Source organism: Toxotes jaculatrix, chromosome 1 (genome assembly GCF_017976425.1).
Source record: "Toxotes jaculatrix isolate fToxJac2 chromosome 1, fToxJac2.pri, whole genome shotgun sequence".
In the NCBI taxonomy this organism is placed as follows: Eukaryota; Metazoa; Chordata; class Actinopteri; family Toxotidae; genus Toxotes; species Toxotes jaculatrix.
Window position 1 is genome coordinate 19,018,883 of NC_054394.1, and position 18,441 is coordinate 19,037,323.

Here is an 18,441-nt window from a genome sequence, read left to right on the forward strand (position 1 = left end):
AGCAAATTTGCATTAAAGTATGTGAGAAAATGTACCACTGAAATCATGGGTGTTTTATCATAAAGTTTGTTCACTCTTCACCAGCAGATGGTGCAATTCATAACTCACTCTTCTGCAAGCAAGGACAATACACAGGGATGAATTATATTTCAGATTAGAGAAATGGCAAACTTTAGCTGAATTAATCGATTCAATTCAATTATGTGAACTGAAAGAAAAAAGATTATCCAGGACTTAAAATTCACATGATTGAATAAAAAAAACTGCAGACGACTGAGATTTCAGGCTCCACCGTGGATCACCATGCATCCATTCATCCATCCATCCACACAGCGCCTGTCCGTGTGCAGGCTGCGCACCACATCACTCTGAACCCCGAGGAGGAGCGGAGCGCAGCGGAGAGGAGAGCAGCTGGTCTCCGACATGGCTAAAGAGGGAGCAGACATGACGGAGGAAACTGAGTTCATGATAGATAAAAACATGGGGAAAGAAGCAGAAAATGTTGAATCCTCTGGCGATGCCAAAGAAATGCGAGCGGTGATACTGGCAGGTTTCGGAGGTCTAAACAAACTCAGGGTGACCAGGAAGGCAATGCCCGAGCCTCAGGAGGGTGAAGTGAAGATCCGCGTCAAAGCGTGGTAAATATGAGACTATCAGCGATAAATGACACACAGTGTGTGCTTATAGATTGTGATGTGCTCTCACGCTTCACTCCCACAGGATTTCTGACTAGTATGAAGGCTGAATGGCACGTCTTATCGCAGGATTTCGCATTCATGAAGCCACAGGTCTTTTTCTAGTGCAGTAGGTTGGTTGGCTGGCCCGCACATACAAAACAAGCAAAACTGATGTCAGTCCAGGCAGCGATTATTCAAGCAGATTCACTCATTTAAATACAATTTCTATTTGTATAACTGCTCTATTTTCAGCTGGTTTCATTCGAGACTCGGGCTGAGCCTCTGCCAGTGTTGGCAAACTCACAGTTTTGGAAAATTGAAGTGTGTTCCATTTTATTTGATGGAGAATGCCTGTATTCACAGAGGTATAGCCAATGACTCACTGCTGATAATCATGAAATAAACAATACTGGGCAAAACCTAAAATCTCTTCAGAGCTGATACTAAGTATTTGTACTATTGATTAAATAGCTGGCAATGGTCAGATCCAGTTCAAGTGCATGATTTCCATCCAGATATTGAATCATTGGAATTTGATGTCAACAGACAGTAAGGGTCTATTTGTTCCTTGTTGCAGTGGCTTGAATTTCCTGGATCTGATGGTACGTCAGGGGATTATTGATAATCCTCCAAAACCTCCTCTCGTCCCTGGGTTTGAATGCTCTGGAATAGTGGAGTCAGTGGGTGAAAACACAAAAGGGTTTGAGGTTAGTGAAACTACACTTACACTTGTTAATGTGGTGATCTGTGACTAAATGATGCCAGTTTCTGAACCACAGAGCCTGCATGAACAAAAAACTGGAGTTGTAAACACTTGTTGAAAGTGTATTAATGAGAAATACACTGGAGTTAATCCATAATGTACTGTACAAATAACTTCCTCCTCAGTGTCACCTGACTGTTTCACATTAGTGTCTGTCTATCCTGCTACCCTAACATGTTTCTTTCAGATAGGTGACAGAGTTATGGCTTTTGTGAATTACAATGCCTGGGCAGAGGTGGTTTGCACACCAGTGGATTTTGTCTACGAGATGCCAGATGAAATGACTTTTGCTGAGGCGGCGGCGTTCTCCCTGAACTTTGTGGCCGCCTATATGATGCTCTTTGAGGTTGCCAACTTGCGAGAGGGGATGTCAGTGTTGGTGCACTCAGCGGGAGGTGGTGTAGTAAGTCCATTTCTTATATGACAATTGCACCGCCACAGAACAAAAAACAAGTTGTTTGTTCCCTGTTGCTGCTTAATGGCTGTTGGTTATGTCACAGTGGAAAATGAAAATATCCAGATCACTTTAAACTAAAAAAACATCTTAAACATCCTTTACAGTAATTAACAATTGACATATACAAACATGAATGATTAAGACAACATGCTACCTCTATATCAGTATATCATTTTTTTATGGATGTGTGTTTATTATGTGATAGTGGATTCTGTGTTAGGTTTTGTGCAGTACATTCAGAGTTAACCTCTGTGCTCTCAGGCACTTATAAATTGTTGCGACTGTTTGTTATTTTCAGGGTCAAGCTGTGGCTCAGCTGTGCTCCACTGTTCCCAATGTAACTGTGTTTGGGATCGCCTCATGTTTCAAACACGCAGCCATCAGAGACTCTGTGACTCACCTATTTGATCGAAATGTTGATTATATACAAGAAGTCAAAAAGTAAGCATGGAAAGTTTGTCTGTCTTATTGTTGATTTGAGACTGAAGAGTCTGTATTTAATTCCTCATGATGTATTTTAGAATTAATTTGTTCATTTAAAATGAGATTGAATTTGAAGGCAACACCGGGCGGGTTTGCTGTCGCATGTTATACATGTGATCTAATGTGATAACGTGGTCATCGCTGAGTGAGTAGAGGACAGTGCGAGGATGCAGATGTTACCTGTTGCCTTATTTGGTCTTGTGTGGCAACGGTCCCCATGGCAACTCACAGCTCATCTCAGAGAGCAGCAGCATTGTGTAGGGCGGAGGTCTGCGCTGTCAATGTGGAACAACTGAACCAATTAGGTCTGAGCACTGATAGCCCACACATTTCATTCACAACACAGCACGCTGTTAGCCAGTTTACACCACAAAGAAAACACCTTGTAGCAAACACTGCCCGAGATTTGATGACATATGCCCCAGGTTTTCTGCAATTATGCTTTACTGTCTCAGTCTTTTTCTAAAGACGTCGCAGAGCTTTTGATTACTTTGAGAATCACCCCACAGCCTCCTCCGCTTTACAGAGCTTAAGCAGTAATTCACTACCATTTGTGGCTATACTGTTGAATCATTTAACCAGGATAAATGCATTACCCACTCTACACATGAAGTACGCTGTATAACTATATTCATCTGTTTATAATACATAGGGATTCGAGTATTGTTTCATCAGCACTGATTGTGTCATGCTTTCTACTTACATTTCAACAGTGGTAGTGGATTAATGAGCCTTTCATCTCTCTGGCCCACACATTCTTCTCAGGATCAAGAGCAAAGTACAGTTAAATTAATCTTTTTACAAAAGGCAAAAACCATGGGAATCACAAGACCACCAAGCAGTTTAGCCAAGCAGGTGTCCAAGGCTACAAGGCGGAAAGTAAGGAATTAAGGTGCCCCTGATAATAACATTCCTTGCATTCTTTCAAATCCGTACCTTTAATGAGTCTCATTATGCCAAACTTTTTTGTCTGATTGTTTTTGTGTGCAATAAGAGCATAAAGCTTCTGTAACATGATATAAAATGCCTTAATGATGAGGAGTTATGTGGGCACTGCAAAACATCAGTAATCTGTTTACAAGAAATCTGTAGGCAGAGTCAAAAGAAAAAACGTGGGTTGCATGCTGCAACTTTTTCTCAGAGTTATACTCTGGAGAGTCAATGTTCATGTCTTACGAATCCATGATTAGACAAAACCTGAAGCTGCACCAAGAATGTGAATCACAGGCTGAATATATGAATATGCTCTGGACATTTAGTGCTCACAGTCTTAAACAAGGAACTACAGCCGTATCACTGTGAATGTATAAGGTTGGCCTTTGATTGTACTTTATCTCAACTGCTCAAAATTTTTTTTCATAGATGAACTCTTCACAACAAGAAGCTTAATCTGCAACCATTTCAAAGCTGCAGCTAATTTTCATTATTGATTAATCTGCTGATTAATTTCCCAATTAATTGTTTGGCCTGTAACATGTCAGAAAACTGTGAAAAACACTGATCACAATTTCCTAATTCCCAAGATTAATGGATAATGAAAATAGTTGTTATTTGCAGCTCTAATGTTCAGACTGTATTTTTGTTTTTACATGTGTATTAGTTTATATGAATCCCCTTTTTTAGTGGACTTACTTTACTTTGTTTTTAATGTTTTAGAATTTCTCCAGAGGGAGTAGACATCTTGTTGGACTGCCTGTGTGGGGAGAACACAGGGAAAGGCCTGAGTCTGCTGAAGCCATTGGGAACCTACATCCTCTATGGTGGGATCAATACTTAGGCTTTCATCGTGTGTTAATATAATCTTTTCATTTAGTGCCGTCAAAGTGGAAATTTTTTTTAGCATCAGTGTATTAGTCAAACTTTACATTTGAGGTTGATATTAGCACTTAAAGTAATAGTCTGAAACCCTTGGAAGTGCATTTATATGTTTTCTTACCAAAGTTTACATGGGAAGATTGATGATTGATACCACTCTTATATTTGTCCAGTTATTTTGAAGTTTGAGCCAAGAGACAGATAGCTTAGGTTAGAATAGCTGCCTGGTAACAACAAGACTTTTGCCAAGACATAATCTTGCACATAAACTTCTGTAAAACGCTATGGTTTTTGTGTGGATTAAACAAACAAGATATAACATGCTAATCTGTGAGGTTCTTCTAGGTAGATTTTAGTTACCATTGGACAAAACTGGGCCAGCTCTTTCCCACTGTTTACAATTTTTATGTTAAGATAAGCTAACTGTGTCCTGGCTGTACCTTCATTTTTAATAGACAGACATGAGAGTGGTATCGATCTTCTCGTTAGCTTTTTGGCAAGAAAGTGAATAAATGAATTTCCCATAATGTCCAACTCTTCCTTTAAAGATTGGCCTTGCATTCATTCAGTGTGCTGGCAACTGAAACATTAGACTCCCTTGAATAAAACATACTCCATAGCCTGAAAATGAAATGTACTGTCTTTCACATCTGCCATTCTTAACCGATTTCTGTTAATTACCTAAGTTCCTGTCGGGCCTCATGAATCAAGTAACAACATTAGAGGAAGATTAGTTCATTAGTTTTAGTTATACTGAGTAGGTGCAAAAGCATGCTTGCACAAATCCAAGGGTCTCAAGGTGCCAACTGTTTCTCCCCCACCTCACCCTTCATGCTCCTTGGCTGCCTGTTACTGACCAGTCACTTCTGTCAAGCGATTTGCACAGCATACAGAAATCCTTTTATTTTTGTTTTTTCAGGCGCGTCAAACATGGTAACTGGGGAAACAAAGAGTTTCTTCAGCTTTGCAAAATCTGTGAGTCAGAGATGCAGTCTGTCATCAACATTTGAAGGAAACAGTACCCAGTATCTACCCAATGAACATTTCATGGCAAATAGAACACGTAGCACTAATAATGAGTCACTCAGGATGAACGTGTCTCTCTGTGTTTTTTTCTTTTTCCAGTGGTGGCAGGTGGAGAAGGTGAACCCTATTAAACTATATGAGGAGAACAAAGTCATAGCTGGATTCTCGCTCCTCAACCTCCTCTTCAAACAAGGGAGATGCGGTCTTGTGAGATCAGTGATGGACAAACTTTTGTGTCTTTATGACCAAAAGAAGATCAAGCCGGTAGTGGACTCCCTGTGGGCACTGGAGGAGGTAAGAGGCTTTAAAACTGTGAAGTCAGTGCTGATGAGATAAAAAAAAAGATCTGATCACAGTGGTAACATAAATGGGAAGATTTAAGAAAAGATTTAGCGCAAATATCATGGACAGCACATAATCTTTTGTTTGTCGCTGTTGATTTCTGTGGGACATTGTCATCTGTTCTTGGACATTCTTCCACAGATAGTGGCTAGATTGCATCTCCCTGTTCCACCAGTATTTCACACCTACATAAATCCCGACAGTCCATATTTCAATCACTTTACTCTCGAATTTCTACAATCTCTCAAAGTCCCCTTTTTTTGGTGAATCCTTGTAGATGGACGCCTGTCTTGGTTGTTGTCACACTGGAGGAAGTTTGGTTCCCTTATTCAATCATAATCCTTTTGTGTGCTGCTCAGTTGGTTGATACAGGGTTTCGACAATCCTCCTTAATTCTTAACAAAGGAAATACTGCATGACAGCATCACATTTACTTGGTATTTGTGTTTGGGTGGACACCACTAACTGGTAAACGAAGCCCCAGAACTGGACAGTTTGTTTTCACGAGACGATATGGGTCATTTAAACACACCACTAGATGTGATCTCTTTCACAGAGTGTAGTGTCTCATTAGTTGTGGTGTATCTGGGACCACAGCTAATGAGACAATCAGGGCCGGACTGTCTCAGACAGGCAGACGAGTAAACAAAGATGTTGCCTCTGAAAGTTAACCAATTTGCTTCTTGATTTGCTCTTTGTGTTTAATGCTTGTATTTTTGCAAGGCCCCTTTGTGGGATGTTAGCTCTTCACATCACAGGAAATGCCTTTGCTGAATAGAAAACTCCTAACTCTCTACCTGCAGGGTCTACAGTACAGAGTAGAAGCTGCATAAACTTTTTAGGACATTCCTCCTTTGGTCAGATGATAGATACAGTCAGCATATCTGGAAAAAGGTTTCTACCTACACAGGTGTCACTAATTTGCCTAACTAGACCATTTCTGACCGAGGATTCTGTGGCTGTCTACATACTGTGCTCGTTTTATTCATTTGTTGCACCTGTAGTGTGAGAGTTTACACCTTCATTATTCGTATTGTTTCATGAAGTCTGGTGACCTCACGTCAAATCTGATGTAGCTCTGCCTTTAAACTGGGCATTTTTACACCCAGTTCCTAAAAATCCAGTCACTGTAGGTAGTACTTATATATAATATAACTATAAGCCACAATTGTAGAGTCAAACTGGTAAATTATTTTCATTTCTCATGGGAAACTTCCCCCGTTCTGTTGTCATTAAACTTTGGCAGATTGCTCAGGCCATTCACCAGAATCACTGCCCATGAAGAATCTCATTAGATGGGAGGATGGCGTGGGATGTAGTGTCAGGGGCACAGCCTGCCTCGTTTATGTGCCTGGAAGGAGAATTCAGAGGGCATTAGTTTACATGTAGACCATGGCAACCTTTTTTTTCTGGAATGAAAACTTGGAGAAGGTGCCTGACTAGAAAAGAATAAGAAGTTAAATAAGTGGTTGTTTTTTTTACCACCAGCAGTTGCAGTGAGGAAACTATTAATCTCTCTCTATCACTTGGGAGGTTCCCTTGGTTCCAGGGAGAAATCAGTTTAAGATACTAAAAAATAAAAGTGATACTGCATACGTTATCTCACAGTAATTATTGGTCATTGTACACAAAGTCTTATTTTACCCAAAATGCAAGCAGAAATTATCCCCTCTTTTCTGCTTTTCTGCAAACTTGCTACCTCACAGCCAAAAGCTGGACCTAAGTTTCTGACCTAATTGTGCTCTTGGCTTGATTTCCAGTATTTCATTTGACAAATGAATGCTTGTGACACAATGGCTTTCAGACAAAGAGGCACATTGATTTGTGTCTTTGTGTGGATTGTAATTAGAAAGCAAGATATGGCATCCTGAGTAATCTTTTGTGATGTGTGCATTTTTCTTTACACAATAAGTCAGACACACTGTAATGAGTTACACTTATCTTTCATTGTTTATTGTTGGGACCTGCTAGGTTATTGTAGTTTTGTTAGGTCTAGCAGCCTTCAACAAACTTTACATTTGTAATTCACTTGCCAACTAGACGGTGACACAGAGCCACAAAAAGTACAGGCATTAGATAGCCACAGGTGGTCCATTGTTGTAAAAAGGTTAACTATTAGTTATCCTCATGAAAGCTTTACAAAAATTACTCCAGTTAAAGCTTGAGTCATTCTTTCCTGAGAGTTTTGGCTCCCACCACTTCGTAATTTCAGACTTGTTAAACATGAGTGTGCTGTTGTGCAACATGATGTGATTTCTGGGTTTTAACATATGACAACGATTGTTTTGAAGCCCCAGACAATGTATAATGCACAATTGCCCTATACATCATATGACTGGGTGTTCATTATTGTCATGCAAATGCAAATCATGTTTTTTCTGGAGTTGAGTATTACCGTACGCAAAACAATGAATGAATGAATGAATGAAGACTGCACTTTGAGCCTACCATGATGTGACTGTTGGGGTGCTATCCACGAAGGCCTTGCACTTGCACTTCTCCTATTTCTCCTCCACCACACTTGCTCATAGCAGTTGATTGAAAATATGGACCAAAACTCTGATTTATTTAAGCTGACGTTTACCAGGTCATGCAGCCTTAAAAGATATATGACATATTGTCTTTCTTGTCAGTTAAGTTTAGCAGGGGATAAGGTTTGTTGAATCTGAACCAAATGTCAGCCAATAAATCGCGCTGTGGACAGGTGTTTCCACAGACTACCCGACAACAGAAGCCTGGCCTTCATTTTGAGTGTAGACTGATAAAAAGCCCTGTCTGCAGATCCTGGCTTCACTCTTGGTCATGTTGAAATGGTGCTGATGAGTCAGTCATTGTTCATTTTGAAATACCATCCACTATTTTTGTCTAATTTCGAAAGAAACATAATTACTGCTTCTTTTTTTTTTTTGCAGTGTTCTATTCATGGGTCAGTTTCATTCAGTGGGTCATTCTAAAGTTATGTTTTTCTGTGCTCATACACAATGTAAAGTCTCACTGCCTAAAGCTGTTTTAAAAATGGAGTCTGGTAATTACTCTCAGAGATGGGAGTTGAGAAAATGTGAGTCTAGTTGACAGAGATTTGTGTCTTATGTTACACTGAAGTATTGAATAAATCATCCATACTAAAATTACTATGAAGTGATTTCACGCTTCAGTCATCCTCTCATAAATGAAATCCATTCCAGAAAGATATCATGGCGTTTTATTATGTTGGTGTACTTTTTTTTTTTTTTTTAAAGAAAGTGAATATGAAAATCATTTGTTTTTGCAGGATGTGACTCACATTAAAACTGTATGAGAATGTAGTGATTATTCATGTCATTTATTTGTCATTAGAGCCCATTGTGCCCTGCTGATCTAAAGCTGGTCAATCAAGTCTCCTAAACGAAATACAACCTATATAGTTCCTGTAGCCATCGGTAAAATGAAGCAGTGTGCTAGTTTGATGTAAAGCTTCTTGAATCATTACTACTCGCAGTCAGGTGTTCAGTGTGATGTTAAACGTCAGCCAGCAGAATGAGTCACCATCATTTTGTCAGCATTAAAGCCATTAACTCTTCTCTCAGAGTCAGTTAGATTAAGGCTGTTCAGAGAAAGGAGTCCTGTGTCTGTGATAACCAGGAAGCGGTTACAAAAGTGGATTCAGCTGACAAAAGAAGTGTTTTCAGCCGGCATTTTGTGCAATGTTACTGCAGGCTCCGCCTTGAAGACCTTTTATTGTTGGAAGCTCTGCAATTTATTTTATGAATAGAAGTGAAAAGCCCTAATTTCTTATGTAGATATGTACATATATATTACACATTTACTACAATATGTTACAGCTCAAATCATTTTGTGTCTCTTTTTAATGATTAAAACAGTCATGCTATTTTGAGGCATTAAAAACGAGAGACAGCATTGTATGAGATTTCATTTGTTTTATCACAGTTGACGTCTGTACATTCATCTTGTTGAAAGTCAGTTTATTGTTGTGTTTTATTCTCAGGTAAAAGAGGCCATGCAGAGAATTCATGACAGAGGCAACATAGGAAAACTCATTCTGGATGTTGAGAAGTCTCCCACCCCTCTGGTAACAACAATAATTTTTATGTGCTTTTTCCTACTTAATTGTCAATGAAGGTGTCAGATATGATTTTAATGACAAAAACAACACATAAAATTATTATTAAAGTATTATATGACATTGATGGTTGAGATTATACAAATGGCAATGAATTGGCAGATGTAAAAGGACACACGATACTGAACCAGACTTGAGGGAGTTTGAACAAGTTGCTGAAGATTAAAGAAAACACCCCCCTCTTGTGGTTTCCCTGGTCTTATTTATGTAAGGTAAAGCTAATTTTTAAGAACAACTGCAGTGAAAATGCTTTTGGGAAATACTGTATTCAAGAGAAGACGATGTGTGAGTTGGGTTTTTGTATGTCTGTGCTTAAATAACCACGCAGCTAATTTGCTGGCTGACTTGCAATGCGTTATCTGTGGTTGAGAAATAGTTTGACATTTGCGATGCCTGCTGCACAGTTTCAGGTCCACTCAGGGTCATAAGGAGGCAGTGAGTAGGATTTCCTCCTGTTTTACAGCAGTCGTTTCCATGGTGATTTCACATCAAACTTAGAAAAACTATTAGACTTACAGACATGCGCATATTGAAAGTATAGACCCTATATACAGCTGCCCATTACTCAAGACCACATTAGACCACACATATTTACTGTACCACTTGATGTCAGCTCACATTTATGTTCACCTCACTACGGTAGATGGCTAGTGACAGCACAGAGACCAGTGAAGCAGGAGAGGAAGAAGAGGAGCCCGAGGGAGACAACGACAGTAAGGAGCGAATGCCTTTCATCCATTAGACCCAACCACACCTCCCCTCCCACCCACCCCCCTGCTACACGTCTAGAGACTGGAGAGGCTGCACAGATTCACCATCGAGGAACACAACCACACACCAGTGTTGTGCAGTATGTGCTGTATGCATGTATGCATGAATGTATGTATGTATGTACAGTGTATATTTGTGCCTCTTGTCTGTTACCTATTGTTTGTCAGTTGATTGGTCAAGCTAAATTTTTGGGTAAATGAAGACTAACAACACGTTTGTCACCCAGGCAACAAGTGCAAGTGCCATTCTCCAAATAGTATTATTAGTTTCTTTCCTGTTTTATGAGGTAACATTATGCTAGCCAATAATGTGAATAGGTTTGTTTCCATTTTATAGTTAATTTCATCTGCCAGCAGTTTATTGAATTAGCAACAGACTGAACAAGTATTTAAACCAAGCTGACTTGTTACAATCACTTCAAGATTAGTACCTTTTTCACGAGATAGGAAAACAATTGGCACAAGTTTAAGAAAATGACCCCAATGTTTCGATGCTTCTGACCGAGGGAGTGAATCACTTTCTCGTGTTACGACAGTAATGTGTGAGACAGGAGAGGTAGAAAAAGCCGCATGTAGATATTTGCATGACTTTTTATTCTTAGGTGCCAGCCTTGTAATATTACGGGATCACCAGTGCCTTTGACCAACTTGAAATGCTTTCCTCGTGTTCATATTGAACAAACTAACAAAAAAGGTATTTTTAACTGGAATGTGAAAACGGATGCATACACTATTAAAAATTCTTCCTTGCGTGATCATGTCATTCGTAGTGAAGAGGACATGTTTCCCCACTAAACTGCGTATTCAGAACTTTATTACATTTATCTTCAGGTCGCAAAAAGTTGACAGTTTTATCAACAGTGGGGAAACAGAACAAATTAGAGTTTGAGAACATCAGTTTTTATATCTGTCAAAATGTTGCAGAATACATATTGACACAAGAGAAACTTAGATAAGTAAGTCAGTCAGACTGCAGGCCGAGGTTTGTCGAGTCTCTGCTTTACTTGTCTGACCAAAGTTGTTTACTTGCTGGTGCCTCACAACAAAAGTGCCATAAGACTCCAAGATAAATTATTTTTACAGTGAGCTGATATATAAAGGCAGAGTGATTTAGGTTTGAGCAGCACTGTGTATTACTTTATTTAAGTACAATACCCTCTACTTAAAGAACAGCTGACAAGGAACAAAGGTTTGCCACACAGTCACACTCTTGTAATCAGATGATTAATCTATTTTTATTTTTTTTTTTATCCAAGTCAGAGCAAACTGCAGTGTATTTCATTTCCACTATTTATTCGGCCTTGCTTTTTCAGTGTGTTTAATATGGGCTAGTTATCTGGATTGTCTACTTCACAGATAATATAACAAAAAGTATTTTCTCACATATAGAAACAATGAAACAAGTCAATGCTTAGTGATCATGCCATTTTAAGAAATTAGATATGTATCAGCTTAGCAACAGCAAAACTAACAGGAGTGAACACTGCATGCTTTGAAGGTGAATGATAAACAGTGGAGAGATATAGTGTTAATGGGTGTACTTAAGTGATCAAATGAATAATTTTAGAAACTGATTTCTAGGAAATACAGATAATGGTATGTAGACACTGAAAGTACATCTCAGTTTTGATGCCTTTAATATGAGATCTGTGTGTGTGTGTGAGAGAGAGAGAGAGAGAGTGCATGTGTTTGAGTGTGTATTCATATGGCCCTGTTAAAAAAAGAGAAGAAAAATGTGTATAAAGAAGTGTTTGACAATGTAGTATATTCAGAAATTCTTTATAAACTATGGTTTACCTGTGGTCGTATATTTTTGTCACATTTTTTTGTTGTGTATTTTCTTTGAGTACAGCTCTGTTTACTTGAATAAATTTATCTGCAAAGCATTCTGTGGTTGTGTTTTGTCTTAAGTTCAATGTTTGAATTTATTTCACATCAGATTTATACCCTCACTGAACGTATTTCTTTCCATTTTCAATCAAAAAACATCACCCCTACTCTCTTTTAATGTATTTCAGGAAATATGTATTCATTTTAGAAATATATAAATATACATTTATTTTGAATTGATAAAATCAATGGGAAATAATAGCTTTACCTGTACTCAAAGTCATTAGAAGCTCCTCATGTTATAAATGTTTTCCAGTGTGAAATACATTTGCAGAGTTTGCATGTTCTCCCTGTACCTGCGTGGGTTCTCCCCGGGTGCTCCGGCTTCCTTCCACAATCCCAAAAACATGCACACAAGGTCAACTGGCTACTCTAAATTGCCCATAGGTGTGAGTGTGTGTGTGGTTGTCTGTCTTTGTGTGTTAGTCCTGCGATTCACTGGGGACCGGTCCAGGGTGTACCCTGCCTCTCACCCATAGTCACCTGGGACAGGATCCAGCTCCCCCGCGACCCTGAAGGAAGTAAGCGGTATAGAAAATGGATGAAAATACATTTGCAAATTTGAAATGTGGTTGTAGTATACTGCAAATTTGCATAATCCCTCAGTTTGGCACCAGATGGAAACAACATTTTAAACATTTTCACATTCTACAGATAATGGTTTAAATATTGTTATGTTACTGAAATGAATGTACCTCAGAGGAGGAAAATAGGAATATGCTGGTGTCTAATTAATGTGTTCTAACATTACTCAAATGTGCAACTGTTGACCTTTGCCGTGATGTTCTCAGGTTGTCAGCAGTGTTGTCGGAATCAGTTCATGTACTGTTGGCAGAGCTGCTGCAAACTGTGCTTTATTTATGTGGTGTCTTGATCATTAATTATTAATTAAACCAGAGCTACTGATCCTCTGTAAAGTAGCTCCCTGTCTCATTCTCTACTCAGGGTCCGGTGTTACTTTTGGGTGTTATGTGTGCCTCAAGATGGAAAGAGAGCAGTGTTAGAAGAGATTGCCGTGGAATAGCGTGTGCTAATACAACTTTTTTTTATGCATGATAACTAAACAGAGAGCTTGGACTCTAAATAGATGTTATTCAGTACCTTTTCACATCTGTTTACACCTACTAAATCCAATAGTAAACAACAATTTCTATTTACTTGTATTTTTATTTCAAGATACAATTTCTACAACTTGCTGGAAAATGACACATTCAGAAGATCACCTTATATTACCAGTGGGTGTAAGTATAGCAACTAATAAAACTATCATGAAGTTTTTAATTAGCCACCATGTTTGTTTAGAATACATTATTATAGATTATATTTGATTCATGTGGAAAATACTTTATTTAGGCTTAACTGAAAGCTAATGCTCAGAAATGTATCACTGAAACCTGTAAAATGGGGAAATATACGTGAGCTGGCTTTGAGAGTTGTATTGCTATATTGAGCCCATATGCCCAAGGGTGTTTCTTATTTAGCTCCCCCCTCCCATCTGTATACAACGTCTCACTCTAAAAATAACTTTGCCTGCACCAGAGCTGGACTTCCTCAGGTCTAATAACGGCTTTATTTTAAAATATTATACAAGTGAAAGTCTGTGTGATTGAAACATTGTAAAGATACCTAGAGTGTATAAGTAGCAACAACATTTACTTGGTTACTTGTTTTCATGCACCGGCAGTTGTAAATCAAACCCTTATTTGTTTAGATTAACACCTAGAGTACATGAATCGTGTATTTCACTTTCAGGTGGTATCATTTGATAGTTTTTCTGCGTTCACACCAAGGTGTCAAATTTATTTGTCAAAAAGTGACTTAGTATTTCCAAAACTGACACATGAAGGGGATGGGATGAAGAACACTCTGTAATAGTGGAGTAGTCAATGAATTTCCAGTTTGTTTGTGAAATGAAAGGGAATACTGCTTAGTGCACCTTGTCCCAAGTAAATATTTATGAAAAGCCAGACACAAGGAAATCATTATTTGCCACTCCACCCTTATACCTCCCTCACCTCCTCCTGATGTTTGGACAAAAACAAACAGAGTTGGAGCCAATGTAGGGAGAGTACGCAAAAAAGCCATACAGAGGGCTAGTATATATTGGGCTGCCTGCAGTGCTTTTGGTTCCTTTCACAGCAGTATAAGGTGTGCCACTGTGTCCTGTCTTACCTAAGACATGGCACGTCTGGCCCTCCCTGTCTTCCTCGTTCTTTGCTTCTCCTTGCTCCACTTCAGCTTCAGTCGCCCATCTCGCACCAGGAAGGCTGTGTCAGCTAGACAGTCTGGAGGTAACTATCCATATCACATATTGTTCAGCCGTAATGTCCTCTGTAGTGATGCTTATCTGACCTTTTTTTTGCTTCTTTGTCGAGATGCAGCTCCAGAGGAAGATGATGTGAAGTCCCAGCTTGAGAGGTTGTGGCAGGAGGTGAATTCACTGAAAGAGATGCAGGCGCTGCAGACAGGTACTGCTTTCACTAAATAAAAGCAGATTAAAGAGAGAGCAGATGACGGCAGATTGGTAAATTAGACTCATACGCATCACTGCATTCTATATTTCTTTCAAAAATAGCTATATCAGACATAAAATTATTGGACAATGTTGGTTAATACTATCATGGTGATTCTGGTTATATTGTAAATTTTTCATAGTACATGTGGCTGTTGGCCTTCCTTTAGTGTTGCTTGTAATTTAGACCACTAAGTTGTCATACAAGAGTGTGGACACTGCTCAGAGACAATTGGTAACTTGATAACCAGAGTTTTGAACCTCCTAGTGTGTGGTGTCACCAGCAGAGGGCAGCAGCACAATCATTCAATCATTACATTGTAAAATAGAACGTGTTGCACAAGGGCAAGCATTTTAGAAGCAAACAACTTATAGGTAACTGTTCAAAACCTATTCAAAATAAGTGTATTTTTTCTATAATTTTGTGTATTTTTCATTATTTTTAACTTTTGTTTTCTGTTTTTTATAATACTTGGTTGATCACATACAAATAGCTATAAATTTATTTATTGTTGTTTATTATTTTTATTATTACAGTGCCCTCTTTTTTCTTGGCTAATTTATTAGTCACGGTTCAGAGTGTGAACTCTATGCCATGAGTTTATGAACATGGCTGTATGAATGGCTACAAAGAAAGAAAAATTGAAAAAAATATTTAAAAAAAAATACAGTATTCAAAAAGGCTATTTTCAGATAATGTGCCTCATGATCATTTTCCTATTACTGAGGGAACGAAACATTGCAATAGTTTCACTTTAAAGTCTCTGATGAAGTAAGTGCTTTGTGTTTTCAGTCTGTCTTCGTGGCATCAAAGCTCACAGGAAGTGTTATCTTACAATTGAGGAACCCAAACATTACCATGAAGCCAATGAAGACTGCATTGCACAAGGAGGAACTCTTGCCACGCCACGGGACATGATGGAGAACAATGAACTGAGAGACTATGCAAAGAGGAGCGCTCCAGGATCCAAGGACTTCTGGATCGGTGTGGCAGACATAGTGAAAGAAGGCCAGTATGTAGATGTCAACAGCCTGCCAGTCAGCTTTTTCAACTGGGACCGCTCCAAGAAGCAGCCCACAGGAACGAAGAGGGAGAGCTGTGTTGCCCTTTCAGTGGTTGCACAGGGAAAGTGGTACGATGAGGTGTGTCGCAGCATGAAAAAGTACATCTGTGAATATGTCATTCCTTAAAGGGAATGTTGTTGTTGACAACTTGATGATCATTCATGCGGGTTTTTGATTAAAATTGTCCAAAACTGTGTTGTCAAATCTGTGTCAACTCATGGTGGAAGCATGACTTGTAACTGGTCATGTACTGTAAAATGTCTTTTAATAAAATTTGTCTCTATGCATTAATTAGGTTGCAAATTAGCTTTAATACTACAAAGTAGTAACCGGCTATGTCACTTTATTTTTATTTTGAGTCCAAAAGCCTCTGGTGATGACCGAAGAGCATGGAAAGTAAGAAATTCTGGATGAAGTTACACAGAAATAAAAAATCTAAACCGTTGTTGTTTTGTTGCTTTTAATCCACAGTCTGTTATCACATGTATTGACGAAAAAGGAAGCATGTCTGGTTCTAAATAGTAAACAGTGTTTGTTTTAGCTACAACCTAACTGTGAGGCCCTAATGGAGGTTATAATTTGTACGTTTCACTTTACCGGCAATAGGATATTAACTGTTGGGGCCTTATTGGTATCTTTGGTACCTGTTAATGGATGACATGAAAAGCAAACAGAAGCTTTGTGCCCATTTCAGAAATAAAGTCTATTCCTATTTCCATTTTAATGCACAGTGATCCCATAGACTCCTTAACACCATCCCAGCCACATCCATAACATGGCGGCTAATATGCATTCCAGTACACTGCATATCCTTCTTATGATCCAGGCCCAATGAATGTCTAGTGCAGAAAATGCATCTCTACATCCTGCTCGCATTGATGTCCACATGTTTGGTGACAATGAGGGAATTACTCAAATTATGCTTATTTCCATATTCTGTTACAACACATTACTCTTTGGGTGCTTTGGTCATTTTTTAAAAATGCAGGGTTCTATTTTGGTGCAGTGATCCCCCCTCTAGTACCTAAACCACACCCTTGTCTCCAGACTCATTTGCAGAGCTAACAAATACTGACTCTTACATTGAAACTATATGTAATCTAGAGTCTAGAGCCAGACTTGTCTTTGGAATGTGGGAGGTAACTCAGATCACCAAAAATAAACTTGAACAAACACAAAAAGAACATGCAAACATGGAGAAAGGGACTGTTCTCAAACCCTGACCCTTCTTGCTATGAGATGACAATGTGAAATATGCATTTTAGCTGTTTGCTCTGAGCTGCTGCTGCAATACCACAGTATAAAGTATACTGTAGTCATGTCCAGTAATATATCCAGTAACATGAGAAATATTACTGTTTCCCCACGTACCGTGAATTTAACAATCTAGGGTAAAAGTCCTGTTGTTTTAGCATCTTCGTGCCCCATCATGTTACACCATATGATGACACAGTCACTCACAAACAAGAGACAAAGAAACAAATTTAAATTACATATCAGTTGGGGCGTCCCCATGGCTTAGGGGTTAAGATATCCACCATGAACTGCAACATCCCTCGGTTTGAATCTGACTGGGGAACCTTATTGAGTCTTTCTTTTCTTAATTTCTTGTCATCTCTTCTATCTGTAACAAAGGTCTAAAATCCCCCCAAAATATACTTAGAATATACAAATTGGTTAACATCAGTGGTATGGCTACAGCTTGAGTAACCTGTTAGACTAGTGTGTGGTAAACAAATACAAATATACTCCCTGCTCAATTTCATAATAAAAGTTGTAAAAGTACATTTGCCCTTGTAAAAGGGCCTCAAGATCAGGCAATATAGTGGGAACTGCCCTTACAATGCCAGTATTGTGCTTCAGTGTTGTTTATTTCCATGTTAGAAAGTTACTCTTTTTGAAATTATCAATCAGTTGCCACAGTTGCAGGGCTTTTTGGTCGTCAGGGGCAGTCAGGGGCAGTTGGCTTTGCTTAGTGACTAATTCAGTCTTGGAGATGAGTGTGTTGTGTCTATTTGATTGCATTTTCTGCGGTGCATGCGAGTTTTCTTTCATCCTCACTGCAGGTTCTGTGCATGCAAGGATTATTACATTCCAGGAGGTGCAGAAGACCACTGGGCTCCTTATCAGTCACATTTGGATAATAATGATAATAATAATGATTTGTGAAATATTTCTAGTACTGAGTGTGAACTTGTTACTATTTAGCATGAAACCATATTCAGCACTTCACTGAATTTAGTCAGTCACAATTGTTGTGATCGGTCGGTATGAGGGTAGCGCATCGTTTGACTGAAAGCGCTGCCAAAGTGATGCACAGCTGACCCGTGCTGACCCGACTTAAACCACTAATGTCGTGTTTTGTGTGTTTCTGTCGCTGTCCTCCTGAAAAACAATCAAAAACGCACATACACCTACCGACGTCATCCTGTCCGCACACATCACGCACGCTTGTCTGGATGGAATGTGACGCCACAGCTCCTTGCGTGAAGTCTCGCGGAGTAAAACACCGGCCATTTTT

At 39.0% G+C, this 18,441-nt stretch overlaps 2 protein-coding genes across 3 annotated transcripts; both read left to right on the forward strand.

The window, feature by feature from the left end:
* Window positions 1–423: 423 nt before the first annotated feature.
* Window positions 424–10,425, forward strand: vat1l (vesicle amine transport 1-like). The gene is made up of 9 exons (XM_041039839.1): window positions 424–638; window positions 1,255–1,384; window positions 1,628–1,843; window positions 2,196–2,338; window positions 4,037–4,140; window positions 5,115–5,170; window positions 5,321–5,515; window positions 9,549–9,632; window positions 10,327–10,425. The coding sequence occupies exons 1-9, from the start codon at window positions 424–426 to the stop codon at window positions 10,423–10,425; spliced, it is 1,242 nt and encodes a 413-aa protein (XP_040895773.1).
* Window positions 10,426–14,460: 4,035 nt separating this feature from the next.
* On the forward strand, window positions 14,461–16,365 carry clec3a (C-type lectin domain family 3, member A). 2 transcript variants are annotated; one of them, XM_041038482.1, is made up of 3 exons: window positions 14,461–14,634; window positions 14,719–14,811; window positions 15,649–16,365. In XM_041038482.1, the coding sequence occupies exons 1-3, from the start codon at window positions 14,523–14,525 to the stop codon at window positions 16,044–16,046; spliced, it is 603 nt and encodes a 200-aa protein (XP_040894416.1). In that variant the 5' UTR covers window positions 14,461–14,522; the 3' UTR covers window positions 16,047–16,365. The 2 variants fall into 2 exon arrangements, with proteins under 2 accessions (XP_040894416.1, XP_040894422.1); XM_041038488.1 differs by having other exon boundaries at window positions 14,725–14,811.
* Window positions 16,366–18,441: the final 2,076 nt, after the last annotated feature.

What these genes read in the sequence shown, in the direction of transcription:
- vat1l (XM_041039839.1), top strand. Translation starts at nt 424, where the DNA reads ATGGCTAAAGAGGGAGCAGACATGACGGAGGAAACTGAGTTCATGATA. An exon ending in TATATACAAGAAGTCAAAAA is followed by an intron (nt 2,339 to 4,036) that starts GTAAGCATGGAA and finishes TTAATGTTTTAG; the next exon opens with AATTTCTCCAGAGGGAGTAG. An exon ending in CCCTGTGGGCACTGGAGGAG is followed by an intron (nt 5,516 to 9,548) that starts GTAAGAGGCTTT and finishes TTTTATTCTCAG; the next exon opens with GTAAAAGAGGCCATGCAGAG.
- clec3a (XM_041038482.1), top strand. Translation starts at nt 14,523, where the DNA reads ATGGCACGTCTGGCCCTCCCTGTCTTCCTCGTTCTTTGCTTCTCCTTG. An exon ending in GTCAGCTAGACAGTCTGGAG is followed by an intron (nt 14,635 to 14,718) that starts GTAACTATCCAT and finishes TTCTTTGTCGAG; the next exon opens with ATGCAGCTCCAGAGGAAGAT. An exon ending in GATGCAGGCGCTGCAGACAG is followed by an intron (nt 14,812 to 15,648) that starts GTACTGCTTTCA and finishes TTGTGTTTTCAG; the next exon opens with TCTGTCTTCGTGGCATCAAA.